Source organism: Falco naumanni, chromosome 20 (assembly GCF_017639655.2).
Source record: "Falco naumanni isolate bFalNau1 chromosome 20, bFalNau1.pat, whole genome shotgun sequence".
NCBI lineage: Eukaryota > Metazoa > Chordata > Aves > Falconiformes > Falconidae > Falco > Falco naumanni.
Genome location: NC_054073.1, coordinates 3657618 through 3683425, shown reverse-complemented (window position 1 = coordinate 3683425; position 25808 = coordinate 3657618). Strand labels below are relative to the sequence as shown.

The 25808-nt window shown below is 71.5% G+C and overlaps 2 protein-coding genes and 2 non-coding genes across 6 annotated transcripts; all 4 read right to left on the bottom strand.

Moving 5' to 3' along the window:
- Positions 1-1438: 1438 nt before the first annotated feature.
- BAZ2A (bromodomain adjacent to zinc finger domain 2A) lies at positions 1439-21094 on the bottom strand. 3 transcript variants are annotated; one of them, XM_040618402.1, is made up of 30 exons: positions 21035-21094; positions 16782-16919; positions 15674-16261; positions 15037-15213; positions 14292-14495; positions 13673-13897; positions 13530-13590; positions 13346-13454; positions 13052-13153; positions 12759-12969; positions 12604-12665; positions 12433-12498; positions 12148-12339; positions 11809-12063; positions 10151-10365; positions 9956-10030; positions 9678-9840; positions 9521-9580; positions 9303-9438; positions 8647-9218; positions 8142-8367; positions 7002-7157; positions 6762-6925; positions 6390-6673; positions 6177-6309; positions 5957-6103; positions 5648-5874; positions 5422-5565; positions 3664-3789; positions 1439-1579 (listed from the first exon to the last, which is right to left on the bottom strand). In XM_040618402.1, exons 2-30 carry the CDS (start codon positions 16915-16917, stop codon positions 1531-1533), a joined length of 5265 nt encoding a protein of 1754 aa, XP_040474336.1. In that variant the 5' UTR covers positions 16918-16919; positions 21035-21094; the 3' UTR covers positions 1439-1530. The 3 variants fall into 3 exon arrangements, with proteins under 3 accessions (XP_040474336.1, XP_040474335.1, XP_040474337.1); XM_040618401.1 differs by lacking the exon at positions 21035-21094 and adding an exon at positions 20029-20079; XM_040618403.1 differs by lacking the exon at positions 21035-21094 and adding an exon at positions 20029-20079 and having other exon boundaries at positions 1439-3789.
- Positions 21095-21848: 754 nt separating this feature from the next.
- ATP5F1B (ATP synthase F1 subunit beta) lies at positions 21849-25492 on the bottom strand. Its single transcript, XM_040618622.1, has 10 exons — positions 25325-25492; positions 24558-24740; positions 24048-24222; positions 23702-23823; positions 23275-23459; positions 23018-23176; positions 22794-22916; positions 22430-22642; positions 22139-22340; positions 21849-22035 (listed from the first exon to the last, which is right to left on the bottom strand). Exons 1-10 carry the CDS (start codon positions 25464-25466, stop codon positions 21938-21940), a joined length of 1602 nt encoding a protein of 533 aa, XP_040474556.1. The 5' UTR covers positions 25467-25492; the 3' UTR covers positions 21849-21937.
- LOC121080152 lies at positions 23532-23605 on the bottom strand. Its single transcript, XR_005825267.1, has one exon. It is a non-coding gene; the product is annotated as a small nucleolar RNA SNORD59 (small nucleolar RNA).
- LOC121080154 lies at positions 24444-24515 on the bottom strand. Its single transcript, XR_005825269.1, has one exon. It is a non-coding gene; the product is annotated as a small nucleolar RNA SNORD59 (small nucleolar RNA).
- Positions 25493-25808: the final 316 nt, after the last annotated feature.

Here is a 25808-nt window from a genome sequence, read left to right as displayed (position 1 = left end):
CATGGGGTCCAGTCTCCGGGCACCAGCCCCCCCGCAGGGCCGGGGGTGCTGCCCTCCCCCCCCCCCCCCCGCAGCCATTCCTGCCCCCGTGGGCGCGGGCCGGGGCTCTGCATGCTGCCCCCCACCCTGGCCCGGGGGGGGCAGGACAAGTGCAATAACCCCCCCCCCACACTTCCACGGGCGACGGGCGCCCCAGGGGTCACCCAGGCACTTTAGAGTCCCCGCGCCCAGGGGTGCCGCGGCCCCGGCCCCTGCGCTGCCCCCCCCCCACGCAGCGACAATCAAGGAGGGGGGGTCCCGCAGGGGCGGCTCTTGCAACCAAAGACTGAGGGAGTCGCTGGGGGGGAGGGGGGGGGGGTTGAGCTGCCCCAGCGCCCCCCCGGCTTCGCGACCCCCACGCCGTGGGTCTGTCTGTCTGTCCGTCCCTCCGCAAAGCGGGGGGCAGCCCCCCCACTTGCTTCCAGCTCTGGGGCCGGCTGTGCCCCGCCCCCCCCCCCCCCCCCCCCCCCCCCCCCCCCGTGCCAGCTCTGCCCAGGCCTCCTGGTTCTTCCAGCCTCCCTGCCCCGCCAGTGCAGCGGAGTCCCCAGCCCCCCCCCCGCCCCCCCCCCCCCGGGGCAGCGGGGACCCCCCGCCACACATCTACCTCACCCCACAGCTCGGTGTCAGGCCCGGGGGGGGGCGGGGGGCTGCGGCCCTTTGCCCCCCACCTGGGGTGACACCACCACCCCGGTTTCCAGCCATCACCCACCTCTCCCGTTGCTGCTACTGCCCGGCCCCCCCCCCGGGCACGGCCCCTTTGGTCGGGGGGCGCAGGGCCCCCCCAAGGAAGGAACCAAAGAGGGAGACCTGCAGACGGCCCCCCCGGGGGGCTGGGGGGCACTGGGACCCCCACGCTGAGCCCCAACCCCGCGCTGCTGGGGGGTGGGGGCTGAGCCCTGGGGTCCCCCTGGCCCTGGGGGGGGCTCAAGCTGCAGAGGAGAAGCCGAGGCCCCCCCCCCCGGCCCCCTCCTGCCCCCCTTTAATTTATACGTAGCGCATTTTGTACAGGTTTTTAAGTTGCTTTTTTTTTAAAATCTCGAGAGGTTTCTAGTTTTGTATTTCTTCCTCCTGCTTCCGCGCTCGGGCCCCCTCCCCGACAGCTCCCCCCCCCCAAACAGCTCCTCCCCCTCCCCCCCCTCCAAACAGCTCCCCCCCCTCCCCCCCCCCCAGCTCCCCCCTCCTTCGAGGTTGTGTTTTTTTGTTTTTTTTTTTGTTTTGTTTTGTTTTTAAATAAAAAGGCAAGAAAAGCAAATGCATCTGTCGTATGGGGGAAAATGGGAAACAACGCCAAGGCGGGGGGGTGTCATCGCAGCCCCCCGCAGCTCAGGGTCCCCCAAACCCCCCCGCCCCCCCCCCCATAGCCCCCCCCCCCAGCTCACAGAGGGCTCGGACCAGCGGGTGTCTATCAAACGTGAGTTGTTTATTCTCGAACGCGACACGCGGGGTCCTACAGCTCGTGGGGACATCGACAGGCAGCGGAGAGGGGGGGGGCTACAGCCGGCCCTCCCCCCTCTCACCCTTATTAAAAATGAGATTGGTCCTAAAAATATAGAAAGAAATAAATTTAAATTCACAAAACCTGTACATTATCAAAAAGTCACTAAAACGACACGGCTGGTTATAGAAAAGGCGGCCGGCGGGCTGGAAGGGGCCACAGCCGGGGAGGGGGGGAGGGGGGGCTGGGGGGGGGGGGGAGGGGGGGGGGGGGCACACACGATGCGCCTGGCGATGCCGCAGCCCCCAGTTGAGGGGCACCAGGGTTGGGGGGGGGGGGGGCAAAGAGAAACACCCCCAGACCCCAACCCCCCCCCCCCCCGGGCCCGGTGGGGACTGGGGTGGGGGGCAGGTGCCGGCCATGGGGGGGGGGGGGGCTTTGGGGTACAGTGGGAAGAGGGGTGTCAAACCGGAGGGGGGAGCGGGGGGGGGGCAACTTCAACTGAACGAACACGAGAACGATACGGAGACTCCCGAAAACTTTCCCACGACGAAAAAATAAAACAAAAAACCAAAACCTGACGGATCCGAAACGTTACTAAAAAACAAACCACAAAAAAAGTTTGTTACAGCGCAGTTATTTAGATAAAATATAAATATTTATGCGTAATATAAAGTCAGTTCAAATAGACTTCAAATCCACCTCTTATTTCAAAGCAAAAAAATAAAATAAAATAAAAAGTTTCTGAGGTTATCTGATAGAAAAAAGGCTACTTTGAGAGGGGGGGGGGGGCGGGGGGGCGCGGCCGGGGCCCCCTCCTGCCCAGGTAGGTGAGTTGTTTTCAGTGCTCGGTGGGGCGGGGGGGGATGTGCCCGGGGCCCCCCCCCGGCCCCCCAACCCCCAGAGCGAGTACCCGTAAAATCCTGGCTGGGGGGAGCTGGGGGGGGGCCGTGGCCCCCCACCCTGGCCACCCACCGCATGGGGGGGGGGGAGGGGGGGCGGGTCCCAGGGGCAAGAGGAGGGGGGCCCCCGCCCTGCTCCAGCTCGGGCCCCCACCAGCCGGGGAGGGCCCCCTCCCCCCCCAGTGCAACCCCCCCGCACCCCGGCAGGGGCTGGGGGCAAACACCCGCCTGAGGCTTCAAGTCCATGTTGGGGGGGGGGGGGGGGGGGCGGACCCCCCCCCCCCCTCCAGGGCCTGCAGTAGCATCCCTGAGGGATCCCAGTCGGGGGTGCGGGGGCAGCCAGGACCCCCTGGCCCAACCCCGGGGGTCCTCGTGCCGGGGAGGAGGTGGGGGGGTACACACACACGCGGGGGGGCCGGGCTCTTCCTGAGACGTGGAGGCAGGGAAAGGGGCTGCCGGGGCCCCCCCCCCACCCCCCCTCCCCAGTTTGGTCCCTGGAGCCAGGTGGGGAGGGGGCCGGCACCCACCCCGGCCGCGGGGCAGGGGGTCCGAGGGCAGCGGGGGTGCTGCACCGGGGGCCCCCCCCTCCCCGTAAAGTGTCTGCGCGAGCGGGGGGTCCCGGCCGGGGGGGGGTGGCGAGGCGGGGGGGGGGGGGCTAAGTCCACTTTACTGGCCGTTAATGCATGTAGACGCTGCACGGAGTGCTCGGACACATTCACTACGAACTATTGCTATTATTAAATATTCCCAGCGGGGGAGGGGGGGGGATGGGGATGGGGATGGGGGGGGGGCGGGATTTGCTTCCCTCGTTTGTTTGGGGGGAGTGGCGGGGGGGGGGGTGGGTGGGGAGGGGAGGGGCTGCTTCTGTTCTTAATTCGAAAAGAAAATTTAAAAAGAAAGAAAGAAAAAAACACCTCTTTTTTTTTTCTTTTTGGCTTACACAGTCTGTGAGTTTGTGGTGCTGAAAAGGGGGCGGGGGGAGGGAGGGGGGGGCTGGGTAGTTTGGGGTGGTGGGGGGGAGGGGGGGGCAGAAGGGACCACGGGTGCCCATGGTGGGGGGCCCGTTTGCGCCAGCCGGGGGTGGGGGTGGGGTGTGTGGACCCCCGCGCGGGATCAGCAGGCAGCGAGATCAGCTCCAGAGGAGTCAGTTCTTGGGGGGGGGGGGGCGCGGGGGGGACCCCAGCCCCGGCGGGGGGGGGGTGAGATGGGGTTGGGGGGGAAGGGGGGGTCGGCCCCTCCCCCGCTCACGGGTTAGTAGCGTGTTTTCCCTGATAAAACTCTTCCCACCGGCTCTGGAAGAAGCGGCGCATGGCGTGCCCGGCGCGGCCCACCGCCGAGTCGTCCTCGTTGAAGGTCCGGCAGTTGTCGAACACCAACGTGGCGTCGGCCGCGAACTCCTCCGAGCTCGAGTACCTGGGGGGGGGGGGAGGGGGGAGGGGCGCTGGGTGTGTGTGTGGGGGGGCTGCGCACCCCGAGAGACGCCCCCAGCCCACCCGGGACACCTGCTGACCCCCAAGTGATCCCCCAGCCCGCCCAGGCTGCCCGCTGACACCCAAGGGACCCCCTCCCCCACCCCACCTGGGACACGTGCCAGCCCCCCGGGGATCCCCCAGCCCACCCAGGATACCCACTGACAGCCAAGGACCCCCCCAGCCCATCCACTGGCCCCTGAGAGACCCCCCCAGCCCACCTGGGACACCTGCTGACCCCCAAGTGATCCCCCAGCCCGCCCAGGCTGCCCGCTGACACCCAAGGGACACCCCCCACACCCCACCTGGGACACGTGCCAGCCCCCCGGGGGATCCCCCAGCCCACCCAGGATACCCACTGACAGCCAAGGACCCCCCCAGCCCATCCACTAGCCCCTGAGAGACCCCCCCAGCCCACCTGGGACACCTGCTGACCCCCAAGTGATCCCCCAGCCCGCCCAGGCTGCCCGCTGACACCCAAGGGACCCCCTCCCCCACCCCACCTGGGACACGTGCCAGCCCCCCAGGGATCCCCCAGCCCACCCAGGATACCCACTGACAGCCAAGGACCCCCCCAGCCCATCCACTGGCCCCTGAGAGACTCCCCCAGCCCACCTGGGACACCTGCTGACCCCCAAGTGATCCCCCAGCCCGCCCAGGCTGCCCGCTGACACCCAAGGGACCCCCTCCCCCACCCCACCTGGGACACGTGCCAGCCCCCCGGGGATCCCCCAGCCCACCCAGGATACCCACTGACAGCCAAGGACCCCCCCAGCCCATCTGGGACATCTACCGGCCTCCCTCAGGTACCCCTCGTGGGACCCTCCCCAGCCCCCAAGAGACCCCCAAGCTCACCCAGGATGCCCACTGACACCCAAGGGACCCCCCAAGCCCATCTGCTGGCCTCTGAGGGACCCCCCCAGCCCATCTGGGATGCCCACCAGCCCCCCTCAGGGACCCTCCAGCCCACCTGGGATGCCCGCTGGCCCCTGCGGGACCCTCCTTAGCCCCCAGCTCACCCAGGGTGCCCACCAAGCCCTGAGACACCACCCAACCCACCTGGGACACCCGCTGGGCCCCAAGTGATCCCCCCAGCCCATCTAGGATGCCCACTAGCTCCCCAGCCCACCTGGGATGCCTACTGGCCCCTGTGGGATCTTCCCAAGAGACCCCCCCAGCCCACCCAGGGTGCCCACCAACTCCCGAGCCCACCTGGGACACTCCCACCGGCCCCCCAAGAGTCACTCCAGCCCACCCGGGATGCCCACCGACCTGCAAGGGATGCCCCTGGGATACCTACTGACCCCCAAAGACCCCCCCCAACCTGCAAGGGATGCCCCTGGGATACCTACTGACCCCCAAAGACCCCCCCCCCAACCTGCAAGGGATGCCCCTGGGATACCTACTGACCCCCAAAGACCCCCCCCAACCTGCAAGGGATGCCCCTGGGATACCTACTGACCCCCAAAGACCCCCCCCAACCTGCAAGGGATGCCCCTGGGATACCTACTAACACCCAAAGACCCCCCCCAGCCTTCCCACGCCCCCCCCAAGCCCACTCAGACCACCCACTCACCCGCCCCGGAGCAGCCGCGTGCGCATAGTGGCGAAGTCCATGGGGTTCTTGATGATCTTGCGGTAGCCGGGGACCAGGCGGGGGTTGACGGGCTCCAGGAAGGGCCACGCATCCTCGTGCGACTCCATCTCCATCAGGATGATCCTGGAGGAGCCAGGGGGACAGCAGGGTCAGGGGGAGCCCCCGAGGACGCAGCCCCGGCCCCCCACCGCCCACCCGCACTCACTCGCAGAAGGTCAGGTCGCTGGGCTGGCCCCGCAGCGTCGCGCCCCTCCGCTTGGCTGGGGACAGCCCCTCGCCCGCGTAGCGGGGTACGGGCAGCCCCTCGCGGCGGCGTGAGGCCGGCCGGCGCCGTGGGCTCTCCTCCTCCTCTGCGAGGGCCCCCGAGAAGAGACGCCCCCGTTTCCGTTTCTTCCCTCGCCGGGGGGAGACGGGGTCCCGGTACTCCCCTGCCTGCGGGGAGGGGATGGGGGTCACCGCTGGGGAGGGGGGTCGCCGCCGGCCGTGGCGGGTGGGGGGCTGCCCCGCGCCCTACCTGGGAGACGCAGACGGAACAGAACCAGTCGCCCTCGGGCACCTCCGTCATCTTGGGCCGGTGGCAGTAGAGGTGGCAGCCGCGGTCGCAGCCGTCACACAGCAGCAGGTGCTCGTCGTCGTCCCCGCGCCGGCACACCAGGCAGGTCTGCGGGGAGGGGGGCTCAGCCACGCCGGGGTGGGGGTCCCCGGCCCCGGCCCAGCCCGGCACAGGCACTCACCACCCTGTTGACAGATTTCTCCCAGGCGATGGACTTCTCCAGCTGGTAGATGCAGAGGGAGACCTGGGCTGCGCTGCGGCACCGCTCCAGCGTCTGCCGCCACGTCCGCACCCGCGGGGTGATCTCGTAGGCTCTGCGGTGGGAAACCGGCGCTCAGCCGGAGCCGCTCGCGGCCCGGCGGCACAGCCAGGGTGGGGGACATGCGGGGCTCACATCTCAGTGGGGCCCAGGCTCAGCTCCTCGGAGCCGCTCAGCACCGCTTTTTCCACCACCACCTCGTGCAGGGGCCAAAGCGGCTCCTTCAGGTAGCGCCGCTCCACGTTCTGCTCCAGCGCCGCCAACCGCAGCACCGCCAGGTCCAGCGGGTTGGTGCGCTCCCGGCACAGCGGCAGCCCGTCCCGCCGGCTCCGGACAGTGATGTCCTCCAAGGGCTCCACTTTGTGCTCGCAGTACTGCAGGTCGTCCCGCGTCGAGTCGGGGCTGGGGCACGTCCAGCCCTGGGAGGAGAAAAGGGGCTCAGGGTGGGCACCCCACCGCGCCGTGGCACGTGGCCAGGGCCACCACGGCGTCCGGGCCGGTTCCTACCCGGATCTGCAGGTCGGCCATCAGCACGCGCTGCTCCAGCTCCTCCACCCACTGCAGGACGGAGAGGTCGGTCTCGTAGGCTCTGTCCATCACCGACCACCGGGCCAGGGCTTCCTGAGACACGGCGGCACCGGCCGCCTCGGGGCGCGGGTGGAAGATGGGGTCTGGGGGGGGAAGGGTGGCTCAGTGGGGAGGGGGAGGCAGCAGCCCCCCACCGCGGGCGGCGCGGGCAGCCCTTACCGGTGGTGGCGCGCAGGCAGACCTCGCGCAGGAACTCCTTGTGCTTGGTGAGGTGCTTGTGCAGCGCCTTCTCCCGGATGCCCCGCGGGTGCAGCGCCCGAGCCACGGCCTCCAGCTCCTCGGGGTCCTGCAGCCACCACCAGCCGCTCTGCATCTCTGCAAGGCAGCACCGCAGCGCTCAGCACCCCGCCGGGACACCGGCACCCCCCACCCCAGGGGTCCCCTCGGCACCCCCCGCCCCAGGGGTCCCCTCGGCACCTCTCCGGGGCACCGGCACCCCCCGCCCCAGGGGTCCCCTCAGCACCCCTCCAAGGACTCTGGCACCCCCCACCACAACGGGACCCTCAGCACCCCTCCGGGGACACCGGCACCCCCCGCCCCAGGGGTCCCCTCAGCACCCCTCCGGGGACACCGGCACCCCCCGCCCCAGGGGTCCCCTCAGCACCCCTCCAAGGACTCTGGCACCCCCCACCACAAGAGGACCCTCAGCACCCCTCTAGGACCCTGGCAGCCCCCCCCATCCTGGGGGGTCCCTCAGCACCCCTCTAGGACCCTGGCAGCCCCCCCCATCCTGGGGGGTCCCTCAGCACCCCTCCAGGACACCAGCACCCCCCCACCACAAGGGGGTCCCTCAGCACCCCTCTGGGGACATCGGCACCCCCCACCCCAGGGGGTCCCTCAGCACCCCTCCAAGGACTCCAGTACCCCCCCCCCCCCAACAAGAGGACCCTCAGCACCCCTCTAGGACCCTGGCAGCCCCCCATCCTGGGGGGTCCCTCAGCACCCCCCTGCCACAACGGGGTCCCTCGGCACCCCTCTGGGGACTGCAGCACCCCCTCACAAGGGGGTCCCTCAGAACCCCTCCAGGGACACAGGCACCCTCTGCCCCAGGGGGTCCCCTCAGCACCCCCCTCCAAGGACTCTGGCACCCCCCACCACAACGGGACCCTCAGCACCCCTCTAGGACCCCGGCAGCCCCCCATCCCGGGGGGTCCCTCAGCACCCCTCCAGGACACCAGCACTCCCCCAACCCAGGGGGTCCCCTCAGCACCCCCCACCACAAAGGGACCCCCAGCACCCCTCCGGGCACTCGGGCACCCCCCTGCCCCAGGGGGTCCCAGGGCTGGGCCAGGCTCTCACCAGGGGGAACAGGCTGCTCCGTCAGCTGGGTCAAGTACTTCTGTTCTATCTGCTTGAAGAATTTGGTAGGGGGTCGCCCTCGACGCTTGGGCTGCCCCGGCAGGTCCTGGGGCTTCTCCAGGCTTCCCCGGCTCCTGGGGCAGGCACCGTGGGCCCTGGCGCCGGCGTGCACCGGTGTGGAAGCGAGCAGGGGAGCCACGGGGTCATCCGTGGGGAGGCCGTTCAGCTGGTGGGGATGCAGCACGTCAGAAGGGGCAGGGGCGTACCCACTCCGAGCCCCCAACCCCATCTCACGGGCTCAGCCCGGAGGGTTGGGGGTTGGGGGCAGCAGGACTGAGCTCCCAGCGTGCCGCCACGAGGACAGCACCACCTCCCAGTGCCCAGAGGGTCCCAACCCTGCTCTCCCAGCCGCCCGGGGAACCCCTCCCCTTCCCAGTCCCCGCAGGCCGGGGTGGAAATCCTGGGCACAGCCCCCCCCCCGCCCCGGCTGCACCCCAGGACGTACCTGCCTGGCCAAGCCCTTGGGCAGCTCGCCGCGGGGCTGGCTGCGGGGCTGCGCGGCGGCTCGCGGCGAGGGCTCGGTGGAGGAGGTAGCGAGGGGGGCTCGGTCATCGCAGGGCAGCCGGGGCAGCAGGTTAAACCAGGGCCCCCGCTTTCCCGCGGCCTCTGGGGCACTCTCCTCCTCCTCCTCCTCCTCCTCCGCGGGGTCCGACGGGGCCTCGAGCGGCGGGAGCCCCCCCACGTCCCCCTGGCCGGGGCTGCTGTCCGGCGTGAGGACGGAGTCCTTGAGCAGGGACGACTGCGTCTGGCTCAGCCAGGAGAGGAAGGCGGACTGGCTGAGGTCGTGCTGGCTCTGCCCCAGGGGCACCGGCTCCTCCAGGACCCCGTTGACCGGGGTGGGCCTGGGTCCGCAGTGCTGCAGCAGCTCCTCTTTGCTCTTTCGGGGCCGGCCACGGGAGCGTGAGGCCGTGCAGTTCGTCCGGCTGGGAATGGGCACATCCACCGGCTCCTCCTTCACTGGGGGGACTGGGGGGGATGCCTTCTCCTCCGGGGGCTCCTGGGGTGCCGGCTCAGCCGCTGCAAGGGCAGGAGGAGGAGGTGAGACATGGGGTCCTCCCCTGGCTGGGAGATGCGCCCCCCTGGAGCCCCTTCCCAGCTCACCCTCTGCGCCCTCCACGAAGATGCCGCCCAGGTGGGGCAGGACCCAGTACCGCCGCCGGTACCGGTCCTGGCCCAGAGAAGCCGCCCGCAGCGTCTGCGAGGAATGGAGCAGCTTCTTGCGGAAGAACATCTGCCTCTGTGGGGAGAGCGCGGGGCGGTGACGGGCTCTGCAGCCCCGCAGCGGGGGCCGAGCCCCCAGCCCTCCACCGCCCGCTCACCTTGGCCAGCTTCTCAATCTGCCTCTCGAGCTCGGGGATGCTGGATGCGGACGTTTCGGCCTGGGAAAAAGGGACAGGACCCGTCGGGGAAGGGCTGGAGGGGAGCAGACCCCCAAGGGCAGCATCCCCACCTCCGTCCCCACAGCAAGCCACCCACCTCCTCCTCCCTGCGGGATTTCCGCCCGCGGGTCTCCTCCTCCTCCTCCATCTCCAGGCCCGTCTCCTCCGTCAGGCGGGAGCTGCGTCGGCGACGTCCGTCCTCGAGGCCCGTGATCTCCGACTCCGGACGGCCCGTCTTCTTGGCCAGGGCCACCTTCAACCTGCCGGGACGCAGCAGGGGTGTCCGCTGCGGCCCCCACGCGCACCCCCGCTCCCCAGGGGCCACAAGCAGGACATGGCGCGTGGTGCTGCCCACCCACCCACCCACCCACCCACCTGCGCAGCCGGCCCTCGATGATCCACTTGTTCTTCCTGTAGTTGGACATGTTCTCCAGGGTCTTGTCGATCTCACTGCAAGGAGACAGGGGGGGGTGGTGGCTGCGGGGAGAGGGGCCCACCCTGGGCACCGACATGCCCGCAGGCAGGAGGGGCTGGGATCAGAGGACGCCTTTGCCCCCCACCCACGCTCACTTGATGATGAGAGCGCTGCTGTTCAGCTCGTTCACCAGGAAGGCCAGGATGGCGGCTTTCTTCTCCGGAGGCAGCGCCTGGAAGGGCTTGGTCCGCAGCCCGTCACACAGGTCCTCGCCCGCCCCGTACGCCGTCAGGAAGCAGCGCAGGATCTCGGAGACGGTGTCGCGGTTCAGGCTGATCTCCGACACCTTTTCCCCCAGGATCTTCAGGGACTGGGCAGATGCAGAGGTGGGGGGTTCAGGGACTGCTGGTCCTGCCCCATGGGGGGCACAGTGCAGCGCAGGGCGGGGGGCACAGTGCAGCGCAGGGCGGGGGACAAGCGCAGTGCAAGGAGGGGTGCAGGCACAGCGCAAGGGGGGGGCGCAGGGGTGTCCCAGGGAGGTGGGGAGAGCCAGGCAGGGCTGCTGGCCGGGCACAGGGAGAGGGTGCAGCAAGAGCAGCACTTCCAGCCTGGGCCCCCTGGCCTGAGCCTGCAGCAGCTGAGGCCTCGCAGGCGCTGTCACCGATGGCCGGGGCAGGGGGGCAGGCAGTGGGGCCAGGGCATGGGGCAGGGGTATGGGGATGGGGTAGGGGCAGAGGATGGGGCAGGTGGGGGGGCAAGGGGGGGGGGCAGGGGCTGGGGCAGGGGACGGGGCAGGGGACGGGGCAGGGGACGGGGCAGGGGACGGGGCAGGGGACGGGGCAGGGGCAGGGGACGGGGCAGGGGACGGGGCAGGGGCAGGGGCAGGGGACGGGGCAGGGGCAGGGGACGGGGGCAGGGGCAGGGGACGGGGCAGGGGCAGGGGACGGGCTGGGGCAGGGGACGGGGCTGGGGCAGGGGACGGGGCTGGGGCAGGGACGGGGCTGGGGCAGGGGACGGGGCTGGGGCAGGGGACGGGGCTGGGGCAGGGGACGGGGCTGGGGCAGGGGACGGGGCTGGGGCAGGGGACGGGGCTGGGGCAGGGGACGGGGCTGGGGCAGGGGACGGGGCTGGGGCAGGGGACGGGGCTGGGGCAGGGGACGGGGCTGGGGCAGGGGACGGGGCTGGGGCAGGGGACGGGGCTGGGGCAGGGGACGGGGCTGGGGCAGGGGACGGGGCTGGGGCAGGGGACGGGGCTGGGGCAGGGGACGGGGCTGGGGCAGGGGACGGGGCTGGGGCAGGGGACGGGGCTGGGGCAGGGGACGGGGCTGGGGCAGGGGACGGGGCTGGGGCAGGGGACGGGGCTGGGGCAGGGGACGGGGCTGGGGCAGGGGACGGGGCTGGGGCAGGGGACGGGGCTGGGGCAGGGGACGGGGCTGGGGCAGGGGACGGGGCTGGGGCAGGGGACGGGGCTGGGGCAGGGGACGGGGCTGGGGCAGGGGACGGGGCTGGGGCAGGGGACGGGGCTGGGGCAGGGGACGGGGCTGGGGCAGGGGACGGGGCTGGGGCAGGGGACGGGGCTGGGGCAGGGGACGGGGCTGGGGCAGGGGACGGGGCTGGGGCAGGGGACGGGGCTGGGGCAGGGGACGGGGCTGGGGCAGGGGACGGGGCTGGGGCAGGGGATGGGGCTGGGGCAGGGGATGGGGCTGGGGACGGGATGGGGCAGGGGACGGGATGGGGCAGGGGACGGGATGGGGCAGGGGACGGGATGGGGCAGGGGACGGGATGGGGCAGGGGACGGGGGGGGCAGGCTCACCTGGCAGTACGGCGGCAGCCCGGGGTCGTAGAGCGCAGCCTGCAGCAGCCGCACCAGCAGGTCCTGCACCTCCCCCGCGCTGTCGCCCACCCCCAGCAGCCCCTCCTGCAGCGCGCACAGGCTGGGCACGTCCTTGGCCGGGTCGAAACCCAGGACCTTGCCGTAGCTCTGCAGGAACTCCACCACTGTCAGGCAGTTGGAGAAGGCGCGGCTGGGCAGGATGAGGCCCGGGATGCGGGAGAAGGCTGGCAGGGGCTGCAGGGAAGGAGAGGGGGAGGTGAGGGCTGGCAGGGCACCGGGCAGGCTCGGCCCAGCGGAGCCCCCTGCGCCCCAGCCCACCTGGTGGTCCCCCAGGCACATGTCCTCCGTGGGCTTCTTCATCTCCTCCAGGATGAGCTGCTGCCGCCGCCGTTCCTCCAGGCGCCGCTGGGCCAGCAGCCCCTTGTCCGCCTTGCGAGCCCCTTTGCCCTTCTTCTCCTTGGGCCGCGCTTTGTCCTTGCCCTTCTCGGGTTTGCCCTTCTTCTCCTTGGCCTGGGACAGCCCCCACGACATGTGGCCGGAGCGGCTCCATCTCCCTCCCCCCCCCCCCCCCCCTTCCCAGCCCCCTCGTACCCGCAGACTCACCTTGGACTTCTTCTTGGCCTCCTTCGCTCTGGGGGGTTTGGCCTCCTGCTTCTGCTTGTTCTTGGCCTGGGAGGGACGAGAGCAGCTCAGGGACCCGGGGGCTGCCCCGCACCGGGGAAGCCCCCACCCCGGACCTGGACGGGCCTCAGAGCCCCGCGTGGCTGCTCGTACCTTCCGCCTCATTTTCTTCTTGATTTTGCTCATTTTCAGCTTGTCCTCGTCGCTGAGCACCTCTACGGGAGCGGAGAGGGAGGGTGGCAATGGAACAGCCCCCTGGGGTCCCAGCGGAGCCAGGCTGCGAGGGCGGGGGGTGGGGAGGGGGGTACCTTGGGCTTCCAGCCTCTTCAGCAGCCGTGCGTCCGTCTTGCTCAGCAAATCGACCATCTTGACCTTGGGGGGCCGGCCCCGACCGCGTTTCGCAGCCGGCGGCTCCTTGGGCTTGGCCTTCTCGGCATTGCGGGGCCGCCCGCGCTTGCCCGTGATGGCCTGGATGCGCGAGGGGATCTCCTCGGGGCTCAGCTGCACCCACTGCAGACCCTGCGGCACAAACCCGCGTCACGGCCCGCAGCGCAGCGCTGGGGCGGGGGGCACAGGGCAGCTCAGCCGCCCCCAGACCCACCTCCGGCGTGTCCCGCTCCTCGTAGAAGTCTCCCACCGGCATGCGGGGGCTGAAGCTGAAGTGCTCGCGTCGGACGTCCTGCACCACGTTCCTGCTCAGATACTAGGAGGAGGAGGAGGAGGAGGAGGAAGGCCGTGAGGGGGGGGGGGGGGTCAGCGCTCCGGGCCCCACGGCTCCCAGCTCACACCAGCACCCACCTGCTGCAAGCGGTGGCTCTGGCACAGCTTGGGGGGTGCCACGGTGGGGACCAGGACCCTGGGCTGGCACCCACCCCACTCTCCCCGGGGACCCTACCTTGATCACCTCCGGGAACTGCTTCATCCTCTTCCCACAGGGCCCGTAGTACCAGGTCTCCCCCTGCCAGCGATGGTTCCCCTTCTTGATCCGCACCTCCCGCCTCCACCTGGGCACAAGGAGCTTCAGCCCGGAGCCGCGGGGGGCCACGGGATGGGATGGAGGGGGGGATGGCACCACGTACCCGTGCTGCAGGGGAAAGCGCACCTCCTCCTGCGTGGCGATGCGCCGGCGGGGGACATCACCTGCGGGAGAGGGGATGGGACGGTGGGCTCGGGCGCGCTGCTGGGAGGGGGGGGGGGCACCCCCAGGGGCTCCCGGCCTCACCTGCTGCCGAGGTGCTCAGCGGGGCGGCCTCCTCGCTCCCTCCTTCTGGTGCGGCCACCGAAGTAGTCTCCGGACAGCTGTCGGCGGTTTCTTCCTCCTCCTCCTCCTCCTCCTCCTCCTCGGCAGAGGGGGCCGGGGACTCCGGCTCCAGCGGAGGGTTGAGCTCCAGGGACCCCGAGTCCTCCAGCACCGCGTGGCCGCTGCTGTTCAGGTCGACGCTGCTGTCTGCGGAGCCAAGGTCAGGGACGTCACCACCGAGCACGGCCGCCTCCTGCTCCGCCCAGGGCGCCAGACAGCCCCCGCCTGTCCCGGGGGGGGACCTGCCTGTGCATCCCCTCCCCGAGCTGGCTGGGGGCACCCACAGGATGGACACCCCCCCCCCCCCATGGGGGTTCATGCCCAGCGAGGGGCAGGTGCCGCACCAGCACCCCGTCCATCCCCCGTGGGGTCCCCACCGGCACCGGTCACCGGCACACGTGGGACCCCCACTCTGCCCGGACACAATGATGCTGCGGCAGCTGTGGAGGCAGAGCAAGGCCAGCAGGGTGCCCCCCCCCCCCCCCATCCCCCGCCCCAAACCGGTGTGGGGGGCGCCGTCCCGTCCCGGTGTGGCACATACCGTGCAGGGTGGGCGGCGAGCCGGGCGCGGAGAGCAGCGGGGCGGGCGGGGGGCTGGCGGGCAGCAGGCTGAAGGGGCCGGCGGCGTGGAGGGGGGGGCTGGCGGTGCAGCGCAGGCCGGCCAGGTCGGGGGGCTCCTCCAGGGGGGACTTGTCGCTCACCAGCTGCGAGTCGTCCATCGCGTAGAGGTCGCCGGTGCCGGGGTCTGGGGAGGGGGGGGATAAGCAGCAGGATGGGGGCTGGGGCCATGCAGACCCACATCTCCGCTGCCGAGGGGTGGCCGAGCACGGGGGGCGGCAGGGCCCCCCTAAGTGAAAAGGTGCCGGCAGAGGAGGGGTTAAGGGGTTTCGGCGCCCCCAGCCACGCCCCCTCCTCTGGGAAGCCGAGGAGCCCAAAATGGCCGTGGTGGTGGTGGTGGTGGTGGCGGCGGCGATGTTCACCAGCGCGGAAGTTCAGGCGCTGAGTAACAGCCTCGTCACGGAGCTGGGAAGGAAGGGAAGCAGGGGAGCGCGGAGGAGGCTGGCGCGGGAGGGACGCAGGCCCGCCCCTGTCTGCCCAGGGCTGCCTGCCCGCCGAGGCCGCCGCCACCGCCATCGCCATCACCATCATCACCATCGCCACCATCGCCCGCTGCCCCGGCGAGGAGCCGAGCACCGCTCCCCCGGGTACCGGCAGCTGCCCCTCCTGCCCACCACAGCCCCCCCCCCGCCCGCCCCCCAAGCCCAGCGGGGCAGCAGCCGCCCTACCTCTGGCCAGGGACTCGAAGGGCTCCAGGGGGTCTTCGCTGAGGATGTGGGCATCCTCCAGCCGCGGGGCGATGGGCGACGTGTCCCCCATGCTGGCGCCAGGGGCCAGGACAGGCCCCTCCGGCCCGAGCGGCACCGCACCGGGGGCAGACCCGTTGTAGCTGCAGATCTTCAAGTCTAAAGGGAACAACCAACCGAAAACAGACCCTGTGGCAGCGGGACGCGACGGGTGACAAGAGCCCGGGGCCAAGCCACCCCCACCCCGGGGCATCACCTGGCACGAGCCATCGCCTGCCGCACCCAGCCCCCCGATGGCACCCGCCCCCCCCCCCCCCCCGGCACTCGTGCATGCACCCGCGCAGGGTGAACGCTGCTCTGCTGGCAGCGACGCCGCGGGCTGTGCCGTGCCCCGGCCCAGTTTAACGAGATCCCAGCACCGACTCCAAGCCCTGACAGGCCAAACCCCAGCCAGGACCTGGGGCAAGTGGGGCAGAGAGGCTGGGACCCCCCCCCCCCGGGGAGCGCAATGTGCAACTCCACTGTCCCAGCTCGGGACCCAGCACCCGCCTCACCGGGCCAACGGTGCCACAGCCCGGAGTTCTGCCCCCCCCCCGCACCGGCGGCACCGGGCTCCTACCTGGCTGCGCCTCCTCCAGCTCCATGCTGCCCACCAGCCCACCCCCGTTCTCTGCGATGGCAGCGGGGATCTCTTTGGCTGCGGCATCGACGTCTCCCTCGCCGGTGACCGGCTCCTCCGGGGGACCCGGCGGCAGCGAGAAGGGCTGGGTGCCGGAGCCCAGCATGGGGGAGGGCTGGGTGGCCGTGTAGAAGCCGGCCGGCCCGTTCTGTATCAGCTCGAAGCTCTGGTCATGGAAGGAGTCGTACAGCTCCTGCGAGTCGAAGTTCAGCCCCATGGGGCCGGGGGTGCCGTTACCCCAGAACTCCTGCCCAGCCCCTCTCAGGTTAGTGCCGTGCCCCGGGGATGCCGGCCGGGACCCTCCGGTGACACCGTTGAGCGGGAACTGTCCGAGGCCGGAGAGGGGGGGGCCGGGGGGGCTGCCGTCCTTGAGGCCACCGGCGGGTGGGTACGGCGCGTAGTCCCAGAGGCAGTCGTAGGCGCGGAGGGGCTGTGTGCCAGCGGGCGGTGAGCTGGGGGTGAAGGTCCCTGAAGTACTGGGGTGAGATACAGTAGAGAAGCCATTGACATTCATGCCCCCGTTCAGACCTGCAAGGGAGCCAGAGGAGAGGCGGAGGGTCAGCGGCGCGGCGGGGGCACTTCGCACCCGGCCCCGCCACCAACGGACAAGAGGGTTTGTAGGGCAGACGGACGACCCTGCGCCGGCAGCTGCTGAGCCCCCTGCCCTGCTGGTGCCCCCCCCTGCCAGCATGGCTGCTGCCTGCACCTGCCGAGCTGGGCGGTCGCATACCCCCACCCCCCCCACCCCGAGAGCCCCTGGCACAGCTCCCCGCTCGGCGAAACCGGCTTTGCCACGGGGCCTCGCCGGCACTGGGCTGAGAGCCGCAGGATGCCGGGGATTAGCCGAGCGCTTGGCAGGGCTGTGCCGGATCAGCTGACCGGCCAAATCCACAGCGAGACCGCTCCGGCGCGGCCGTTTTCTAGGCCAAGGCGACGGTGGGCACACGACAGACCCCCGGCCCCAGCCCTGCACGCGGGGGGCTGCCGCCGGCCGCGGCCCCTCTGTCTCCAGGAGCCCAGGCTGTGCCGGCCCCGCCGGGGCACTTACTTTTCCCTTGCGGGGGGAAGCCGAGCGGGGAGCCGTGGGCGAAGGGGCTGTCCCCTGAGGCAGGCGTGGGTTTCGGTCCTGAGGCAGCGGGTGCGGAGGAAAGGCCAGTGAAGTTAAAATGGTTGTTTGTTTCCATTTCTGCAAAGGGGAGAAGAGGCACCAGGGTCAACCACTGATGGGGACGGGGGCTGCAAGCCCCCGGCCCTGCCACCCACTGCCAGTGCCCACCACAGGGACGGTGGGGATGCTCTGGCTCCCGTGCCAGGCAGCGCCGGCAGGGAGCCCGGGGGTCCCCAGCCCAGACAAGGGCGAGCCACCGACCCGGAGCTCAAGGGAAACGTGGCGGGGCCGGGGAGGGCGAGGAGCGATGGTGAAAGCCCCCCGGGACTGCAATGCCCCTCGCCGGGCCCCTAGCGCAGCCGGTGCCGCCTCTGCCACGAGCTGGCCCGGGCCCAGCAGGACGAGCTGCCACCTGCGCGCGCACAGCGCATCCCCGCGCTCCGCGTCCCCAGGGACGGCCAGCGCAGAGCACCCTGCTCGCCGCCCGCCCGCGCTTCTTCCCGCATCCAGCTCCAGCGCTTGGCTCCCCGGCGAAGCCATGCCGAGGGCCTGGCACAGGGTGAGACCGCGGGAGCTCCGGCGGACCCCGGGGGGCATTTCCCAGCGAAGCACCGACACCCCCCCCCCCCCCCCCCCCCCCAGCAGCTCTGTGACCCCACAGGGCCCTGGCACAGCCCGGTGCTCCCTGGGGAACGCCACACTTCTGGCACAGGAACGCCTCTGCGGTGACAGCTAGTGCCCCCCCCCCCCGCAAGTGCGACCCCCCCTCAGGCCAGAGGGGACCCCCGAGCCCTGTCCCTCCCCGGGCACAGCCCCAGGGATGCTCTGCGCAGCCGCCCCAGGCAGGATCCTCACAGCTGGGAACAAGCAGGAGCCGGAGCCCCAGCGCTGGCTCGGCACAGCCCGGGGATGGGCAGGGCTGCCGGTGACCTTCACCGCCCTGGGAGCCCCCCGCGCCGCCCCAACCCAGAGAACTGTGAGGAGGGCTCCTGGTGGGGGCCACCCCCGGGACAGGACCCTGCCTGGCCGCCCAAGGGGGTCCTGGCACATGGGGTAGGGGAGGAGACGGCGCGGGGGAGCCGAAGCCCAGGAGCTGAGGTGGGAACCCCGGTGCTGGTGGGGACCCCCAGGGACCCCCCACGGTGCTGCTGCAGCTAGTGCCCCCCCCCCCCCCCCGAGCAAGCCGAACCCACCATGGCCGAGGTGGCGCTGGCTCCACCGGCCTCTCCAGAAGGGCCAACGCTGCCGCTCCAGCAGCGGCTCATGGCACGGCCGGTGTCGAAACCCAGGCGGGGATTTCATCACACCCTCACCCAGCTCGGCCGGTGCCCCAGTGGGGGCTGGAGGGGCCGGGGCCACCGATTCTGCTCCCAGCTGGCCGGGGCCACCGGTGATTCATCCGCCAGAGAAACCCGTATGGGCGGTGACGCGGCTGCCACACACATGTCACTCCCGGAGGTCCTCGAGTGGCCCTGCAGCCACCCCCACCCCCCGCCCCCCAGGGGCTGCCACAGCCCTCCGACCCCTGCCAGGAGCCCCCGGCCAGGGTGGGGACACCAGCCATGGGGGGGCTGAAATAAGAACCCCCCTTCCTGGTCCCCCCCCAGGCAGCGATGCGCCGGACGGGAACGCTGCTGCCCGGCTTTTGGAGGTCAGAGGAGGCGGCAAAGGGATGTGCCAGAACCAGACAGGTGGCGGCCACAGGTCAGTGCCGCAGACTGGGATGGACTGGGAGTGTGCCAGGCACGGGGAGGGGGCCGGGAGCTGCGGGAGTGCAGCCAGGAGGGAAAGGAAAATAAAAGCTGGGAAGGTGGGAATTAAGCAGAGCGAGGGCAGGGGGCTGGAGAGGGGGGATGAGCCGGGGGGCTGGGGGCTGCGCTCCAGCCGTGGCTGCCCCAGGATGGGGACCGGGGGCTGCGGCACCGCCACTCACCCTTGCTCTGGGGCCAAACGGGGCCCAGCCCCGGTGCGGGGTCACCCCGGGCCCCACGGGTGCCGGAGCCGCCCTCAGCGTCGGCGGGCACACGGCCAGCGCTGGGTGCGGTGCGGGCAGAGGCCATCGCCTCCTGCCCAGGGCTGGGGCTCCCGCCCGCCGCGGCCCCGCTCCCCCCGCCGGGCAGCACGTGATGGAGCGCGGAGCCGCAAACTGGGCCACGGCGCGTAACCGGAGCTGGCGGCGAGCGGGCGAGGTGAGGAGGACGAGGGCCGCCGGCGGAACGGGAGCCTTGAGGTGCTGGCACCGCCGGGGTCTCACCGGCGGTGACGAGGCAGGTGCGTGGGGGCTGCTCCCACCGGAGCGGGCAGAGCCGACGTGGCAGCTCCCGTTTGCTGCGGCAGTAGAGCCCACCGGTGGCGGCACCCCCCGGCACCCCTCACCGTGCTCCCGGTGGCGGCGGGTGCCAGGCAGGGACATGGGGCACTTGAGACAGGGACGAGCCCCCACAGCTGGGGGGAGGTCGAGGGGCTCCAGGCCTGGGGGGGGGGCTGTCAGTGCCGGTCAGCCGGTGCTGGCCCCGGCAGGGAGCTGGGCCCCCCCGGCCCGGGAGCACCGGGTGGCCCCGGGAGCGAGACGCGACCTGATTAAAAAGGACGTTTCAAAAACAACGAGACGCAACAACCGGCTGCCATTTCCCGGCTGCTTCCTGCGGGGGGGGAGGGGGACGGACGGACACACGGGGGGGGGGGGGGGCGCACGGCCTCAGCCCCGCCACCGGGAACACCCCCCCCCGGGCCCTGCGGCAAGGACAGGCCACCCCCCTCCCCCCGCGCTCCCCCCGCCGCCCCCGCCGGGTCTCGCGTGGATGGGGGAGCGCCCCGCCCCCCCCCCCCCGCCGCGGGGGGGTCCCGGGTCGGGAGGGGGCGGGGAACGAACGGGGCCAGGGAACGACACGACGCTGCAGGGGGGGACTCCGTCCTGCGGGCGGGACGGGACCGGGAGGAACCGCACCGGGCACCGGGCCCGGGGCTCCCCGACAGGGCGCGGGGACGGACGCCTCACCGCGGGGGGGGGGGGGAGGGGGGGCGAGGGTTCGGCGGCGGCCGGTCAGGGGAGGGGGCACAGAACAACAACGCCTCACCGAGATGGGGAAACGGGGGCAGGTCCCGCCGAGGCCGCCCCCCCCCCGCCCCAACACCCACCCACCCCCCTCTCCGCCCCGGACCGTTACCCCCGGTCCCGACCCCGCACCTGGCAGCGGCGGCGCGGGCCCGGCGGGCGGCCGGGGCCCGGCTCAGGCGGCGCGGGGCGGGAGGCGGCTCGGCATGGCGCGGCCCCTCCGCACGGACCGGGCCGGGCCGGGCCGGGCCGCAGCGCGCCGGGCCCGCGGAGCCCAGCAGCGGCGCAGGGCAGGAAGCGCCTCGCGCCGCCGGGCGGTCCCAGCCCCGCCCCCCGCCGCCGACGTCACCGCCGCCGCGATGGCGTCACCGGGAGCGGCGCCGCGCGTCATCGGGGGGTGGGCCCAGCGCCCACGTGGGAGGGGATCCCCGCCCCCGTAGGGGTCAGGGCGGGGGGAATCCCCACGCGAGGGCCGCCCCCCCCCCATCCCCTCACCCCCCCCCTCCCAGCGGCCCGCGGCCCGTCACCCTCCCGGGTTCCCCGGGTCCCCCCGCCCCAGGTCCCCGGGGACCGCCCCCCCCCCCGCCCGGTTTCCCCGGGGCAACCCCCCCGCCCAGCGTCGTCGTCGTCCTCACGGTTCCCACAGATCCCCCCTCCCCTGTTCCTCCGGGACCACCCCCCCGCCCCAGTGCCCCCCCCCCCCCCAAGTACTGCCCCCTCATCCCCGTCACCCTCACCCCCGGGACCACCCCCCCTCCCCGCTGCCCCCGGCATTCTCCCCCCGCAGCCCCGGCCTCGCACCGGGACCGGGACCCCGGCATCGCCCGGCTCAGCGCGGCCGCAGGGACCCCCTCACCCCCCAGGATCCCCGGTGACGCCACGAGCAGGGTCCGGGGGCGCCTCCGGGGACGGCGGTGGGAGCAGGGGATCCCGGAGAGCTGGGGGGGGGGGGCTGTCCCGGTGCGGCCCCGGGGGACCAATCCCTACCCGGGGCGGGGGTCCCCTTCCCGGTGGCGAGGGGGTGCCGGTACGAAGCCGGGGCTGCCGGTACAACCGGCCGGGCTCAGCGGGGGTCCCGGTGCTCGAAGGGGAGGGGGGAGGAGGGGGCTGTCCCCGTGCCCGGCCGCGTGGTGCGTACCTGGGGGCGGCGGGGCCGGCCCGGTGCCGGTGCCCGCTGGTGGAGCCGGGCGGCGGCGCAGGTGCTCCCGGCCCCGCGTGATGTCAGCGGCCGCCGCCGCCCCCTCCGCCACGCGGGACGCGCCGCCATTTAAAGGGACCGCAGCCCTTCGTGGCATGGCGGGGGGGGGGGCAGGGAACGGCAAGGGGTACCCCCACCACGGCCCCTGGGGCTGCAGCCCGTACGGGGACCCCCACGCAGTACCCCCTCCCCCCCCCCCTTCCGTGAGCCCTCGCTGTAGGGCCTGGCCCACCCCCACTGGGGTGGGGGGGGCTTTGGTGCCCCCGGGTGGGGGGGCGCAGCCCCGCACCGAGGAGGGCCGGGCCGTGCGCGGCCCCCCGGGACCCCCCGGACAAAGCTGCAGCTGGCGGGGCGGGGGCGGCCCTTTGTGCTGCAAAACGGTGGAGCTGCAATCGGAGGGAGGGGGGGGGTTACGATAGACACACACCAGCCCCTGCCCATGGGAGGGGGGATCCCTCCCAGCTTCCGGGGACACCCTCGGCCGAGGGTCCCTTTGCTGTGCAGACCCCCCCCAGTACAGCCCCTTGTTGTCCCCCTCCTTCGGTGGAGGAGCCCCGCGGGGGGGCGGGGGGGGCAGGGGAGAGCCCCCGGAACAGCCTGGCCTTGCCAGTCCCGTGGGCAGGGGGCTCATGGGACCCCCGGGGGCAGAGGAGAGCCCCCCCCGGAACAGCCTGGCCTTGCCAGTCTAGTGGGCAGGGGGCTCCCAGGACCCCCAAGCCCCCAGGACCGGGAGCCGCAGCACACAAGGCACCGGGACGTTTTCACCGATGTTTTATTGGAAACGTTAAATACTGGGGGTCCGGCCCCAGGCAGAGCCGGCGGGGGGGCGCAGGGGGGCCAGGCTCAGGCGTGCTCTTCAGCCAGCTTCTCCGCCTTGGCCACCGCCTCCTCGATGGGCCCCACCATGTAGAAGGCCTGCTCTGGGAGGTGGTCGTACTCGCCTGGGGGGGAGACGCCTTGTCAGTGGGGGGAGCGGGGCGCCCAGCCCTGCCCAGCCCCTCTGGGCCCCCAGCTCCCCCCCCCCCGCCCAGGGGGCCACCTCACCTGCCAGGATCTGCTTGAAGCCCTTGATGGTCTCCTTCAGTGGCACCAGCTTGCCCATGTGGCCGGTGAAGACCTCGGCCACCTGGAAAGGCTGTGACAAGAAGCGCTGGATCTTACGAGCCCGGGCCACCGTCAGCTTGTCCTCTTCGGAGAGCTCGTCCATGCCCAGGATGGCGATGATGTCCTGCAAGGACTTGTAGTCCTGCGCGGAGAGATGTGGGGTGAGCGGCCAGTGCCGGGCTTTAACCCCCCTCCCAGCACCCCTGCGGGGGGCTGCCCTGGCCCCCTCACCTGCAGGATTTTCTGCACCCCCCGAGCCACGTCGTAGTGCTCAGGCCCCACGATGTTGGGGTCCATGATGCGGGAGGTGGAGTCCAGGGGGTCCACGGCCGGGTAGATGCCCAGCTCGGCGATGGCACGGGACAGCACCGTGGTGGCGTCCAAGTGGGCGAAGGTGGTGGCTGGGGCAGGGTCGGTCAAGTCGTCAGCCGGCACGTAGATGGCCTGGGGAGGCGGGAGGGGACGGTGGGCCCGAGGTGGGTGCCAGGCAGGAGGGGACGGCGGGCCCGAGGTGGGTGCCAGGCAGGAGGGGACGGCGGGCCCCGAGGTGGGTGCCGCGGCTCACCCGGCGCGGCGGGGCCGGCCCTGCCCTCACCTGCACTGAAGTGATGGAGCCCTTGCGCGTGGTGGTGATCCTCTCCTGCATGGTACCCATGTCGGTGGCCAGCGTGGGCTGGTAGCCCACAGCGGAGGGGATTCTCCCCAGCAGGGCTGACACCTGGGAGGGAGCAGGGCCTGTGAGAGGCTGCCCGGGGCCTGGCCACCGCTGCGCTCAGCACCGGGAGCCAGCACGCCAGCAGCCCCGCACCGAGCACAGACCTCGGAGCCAGCCTGGGTGAAGCGGAAGATGTTGTCGATGAAGAGCAGCACGTCCTGACCCTCCTGGTCCCTGAAGTATTCGGCCACCGTCAAGCCTGTCAGAGCCACTCTGGCGCGGGCGCCCGGGGGCTCATTCATCTGTCCATACACCAGGGCGACCTGCGGGCAGGACCCAGGTGTCAGCACCGCACCGCTCTGCCACCCACGCCCCTGGTGCTGCCGGGACCCCACCCGGCCACTCGGGAGACCCAGCCCACCTTAGAAGTGGCATCCTTCAGGTTGATGACCCCAGACTCAATCATCTCATGGTACAAATCGTTGCCTTCACGGGTTCGCTCCCCCACGCCGGCAAACACCGAGTAACCGCCGTGGGCTTTTGCCACGTTGTTGATCAGCTCCATGATCAGCACAGTCTTGCCAACGCCAGCACCTCCAAACAAACCTGGGAGGGAAGAGGAGTTGTGCTCAACACCAAGCTGATCTGGCGGCTCCCGGTGTCTCCCTTCCCCCATTTCCTCCTCAGATCAATAAACGTGGCTTCAGCAAGCTCAGGAGAACGAAAGTCAAGTTGTTACTCATCAGTGAAGGAAACAACTGCTGCAGAGGGACTGGTCCTGAGCCTCCGTGGGGCTGGCAGGGTGCCCCCTCCCCAGACAACCCCCCTTTCCTCTAGGGGCAACGTACCGATCTTGCCGCCCTTGGCGTAGGGAGCCAGCAGGTCCACCACCTTGATCCCTGTCACCAGGATCTCCTGTTCAACGCTCATCTCCACAAACTCGGGGGCTTCAGCGTGGATAGCAGCAAACCTGCAAGCAGAACAGAAACGGAGCTGAGCAACTGAACCGAGACCCTCAGTCGGGGTGCTGGCAGGAGGCTGCGCAAGTGCAATCCCTGCTCATGACCCAGGAGAAAGGGAGCGTGGCAGGGACGTGCCACGTCCCTGTTCACACATGTGTCTCCTACTCCAGAACCCGTGCCCCCACCTCCAAGCCCCACGTGAGGCTGGCTCCAGGCCCCTGGCATCACTCACTGTTTCGTCGTGATGGGGCCCCTCTCATCGATGGGTTCCCCGATGACGTTCATGATCCTGCCCAGGGTCTCGGGGCCAACGGGGATGCGGATGGGCGCACCAGAGTCCAGCACCTTCTGTCCCCTCACCAGGCCTTCTGTCCCGTCCATTGCGATTGTGCGCACAGTGTTCTCCCCTGCCAAAGCCCAAGGACAGCATCAGAGCAGTGCCCTCAAGCTGACCCTGGGGACAGCTGCTGGTGGCTTCCCCAGTTCCTGCCAAAGGAACAGTTTGCTGGGAGGAGGACCAAGAGGAGCAGCAAAATCCAGGAAAAAAAATAGCACAGAGCAAAATCGAGCCCAGGCCACGCTCATACTGCAGCCCTGCAGCCCAGAGCCCTCTGGCAGCCATTTTCCTCCTCCTCAGATTGAAATCCGTGGCTTCAGCAAGCTCAGGAGAACGAAAGTCAAGACACATCATCACAGGAGGACCCCTCCCACCCTCTGCAGCCCTTCTGCGGCAGATGCTCACCCAGGTGCTGAGCCACCTCCAGCACCAACCGGGTCTCCCTGCCCTGCACCTCAAGGGCGTTGAGGATGGGGGGCAGCCCCTCATCGAACTGCACGTCCACCACTGCACCGATGACGGCCACGATGCGGCCGGTGGTCGAGCTGGCCTTGGCAGCAGCGGCTGGCTGGGCTGCATAGTCCCGTCCTGGGGGGAAGCAGAGTGACGAGTCAAGGTCAGCTGGGGAACGGGCAGCTCCCGGTTCCCGTGTGCGCTGGGGGTGCAGAGCTGGGGGTGCAGAGCTGGGGGTGCAGAGCTGGGGCTCCCCTGCATGCCCTGGCATGTGCCCAAGACCCCGGCACCCCGCCCCGTGGACCCAGGACCCCCTGCAGCCCTCGATCTGCCCAGGACGCCCTGATTGCCTCTCGGTGCACCCAAGGCCCCCGCACCCTTCTCGGTGCACCCAGGGCCCCCTGACTGGCCCTCTGTGCATCCCAGCCCCCCTGCTGCCCTCGATCTGCCCAAGCCCCCCTGAACACCCCTCGGTGCACCCCGGACGCCCTGAACACCCCTCGGTGCTCCCAGGACCGAGGTGCACCCCCCTGCATCCCCTCTGCGCACCCAAGACCCCTGCACCCTCCCCGGTGCACGCAGGACCCCCGTACACCCCCGATGCGCCCATGGGACGCTGCCCCCCGTCCCCTCGCCCTGACGGCCCGGCCCGGCCCACCGTGCCCCGGTAACGGGCCGGCGCAGGCCCCAAGGTGACCCCACGGCCGCCCCGCACTCACGCGCCCCGGCGGCGGCGGCTGGGCCGGCCCCGCGGCTGAGGAGCAGCGGCAAGAGGTCGCGGCCCGGCCCGGCCCGGCGGCGCAGCAGCGGCCGAACGGCGGCGGCGGCGGCGGCCGAGCAACGACCCGCGAGCCCCAACATGGCGGCGCCGACTGAGCCCCGCGCCCCGCCCGCCCCACACGGCTCCCGAGGGGCGGGGCCGCCGCTGCGTCACGCCCTGCCGCGCGAGCCGATTGGGCGCGGCCCGCATCCGCTCTCCCATTGGCCAAACCTACCTCGTTGCTTGCTCTCCGCCTCCTCGCCGTTGGGTCCTAGCGCTATCCGTCAAGCAGCGCGATGAATTGATTGGCTAAGGTTGGCGGAAAGGGCGGGCACACGCGGAAGGGCACCGGAAGCACCGCCGCACGTGTCCCGCGCTTGTCCTTGGGGCGGGCGCTGTGACCGACAGCCCAGGCCCCGCCACCGGCCAAGCTCAGCCTCGAG

What these genes read in the sequence shown, in the direction of transcription:
- BAZ2A (XM_040618402.1), bottom strand. Translation starts at nt 16,917, where the DNA reads ATGGAAACAAACAACCATTTTAACTTCACTGGCCTTTCCTCCGCACCC. An exon ending in AGTTCCCGGAGGTGATCAAG is followed by an intron (nt 13,154 to 13,345) that starts GTAGGGTCCCCG and finishes TCCTCCTCCTAG; the next exon opens with TATCTGAGCAGGAACGTGGT. An exon ending in AGCGACCTGACCTTCTGCGA is followed by an intron (nt 5,566 to 5,647) that starts GTGAGTGCGGGT and finishes TGGCTCCTCCAG; the next exon opens with GATCATCCTGATGGAGATGG.
- ATP5F1B (XM_040618622.1), bottom strand. Translation starts at nt 25,466, where the DNA reads ATGTTGGGGCTCGCGGGTCGTTGCTCGGCCGCCGCCGCCGCCGCCGTT. An exon ending in GGCCCCATCACGACGAAACA is followed by an intron (nt 23,824 to 24,047) that starts GTGAGTGATGCC and finishes TTCTGCTTGCAG; the next exon opens with GTTTGCTGCTATCCACGCTG. An exon ending in CGCCAAGGGCGGCAAGATCG is followed by an intron (nt 23,460 to 23,701) that starts GTACGTTGCCCC and finishes CTTCCCTCCCAG; the next exon opens with GTTTGTTTGGAGGTGCTGGC.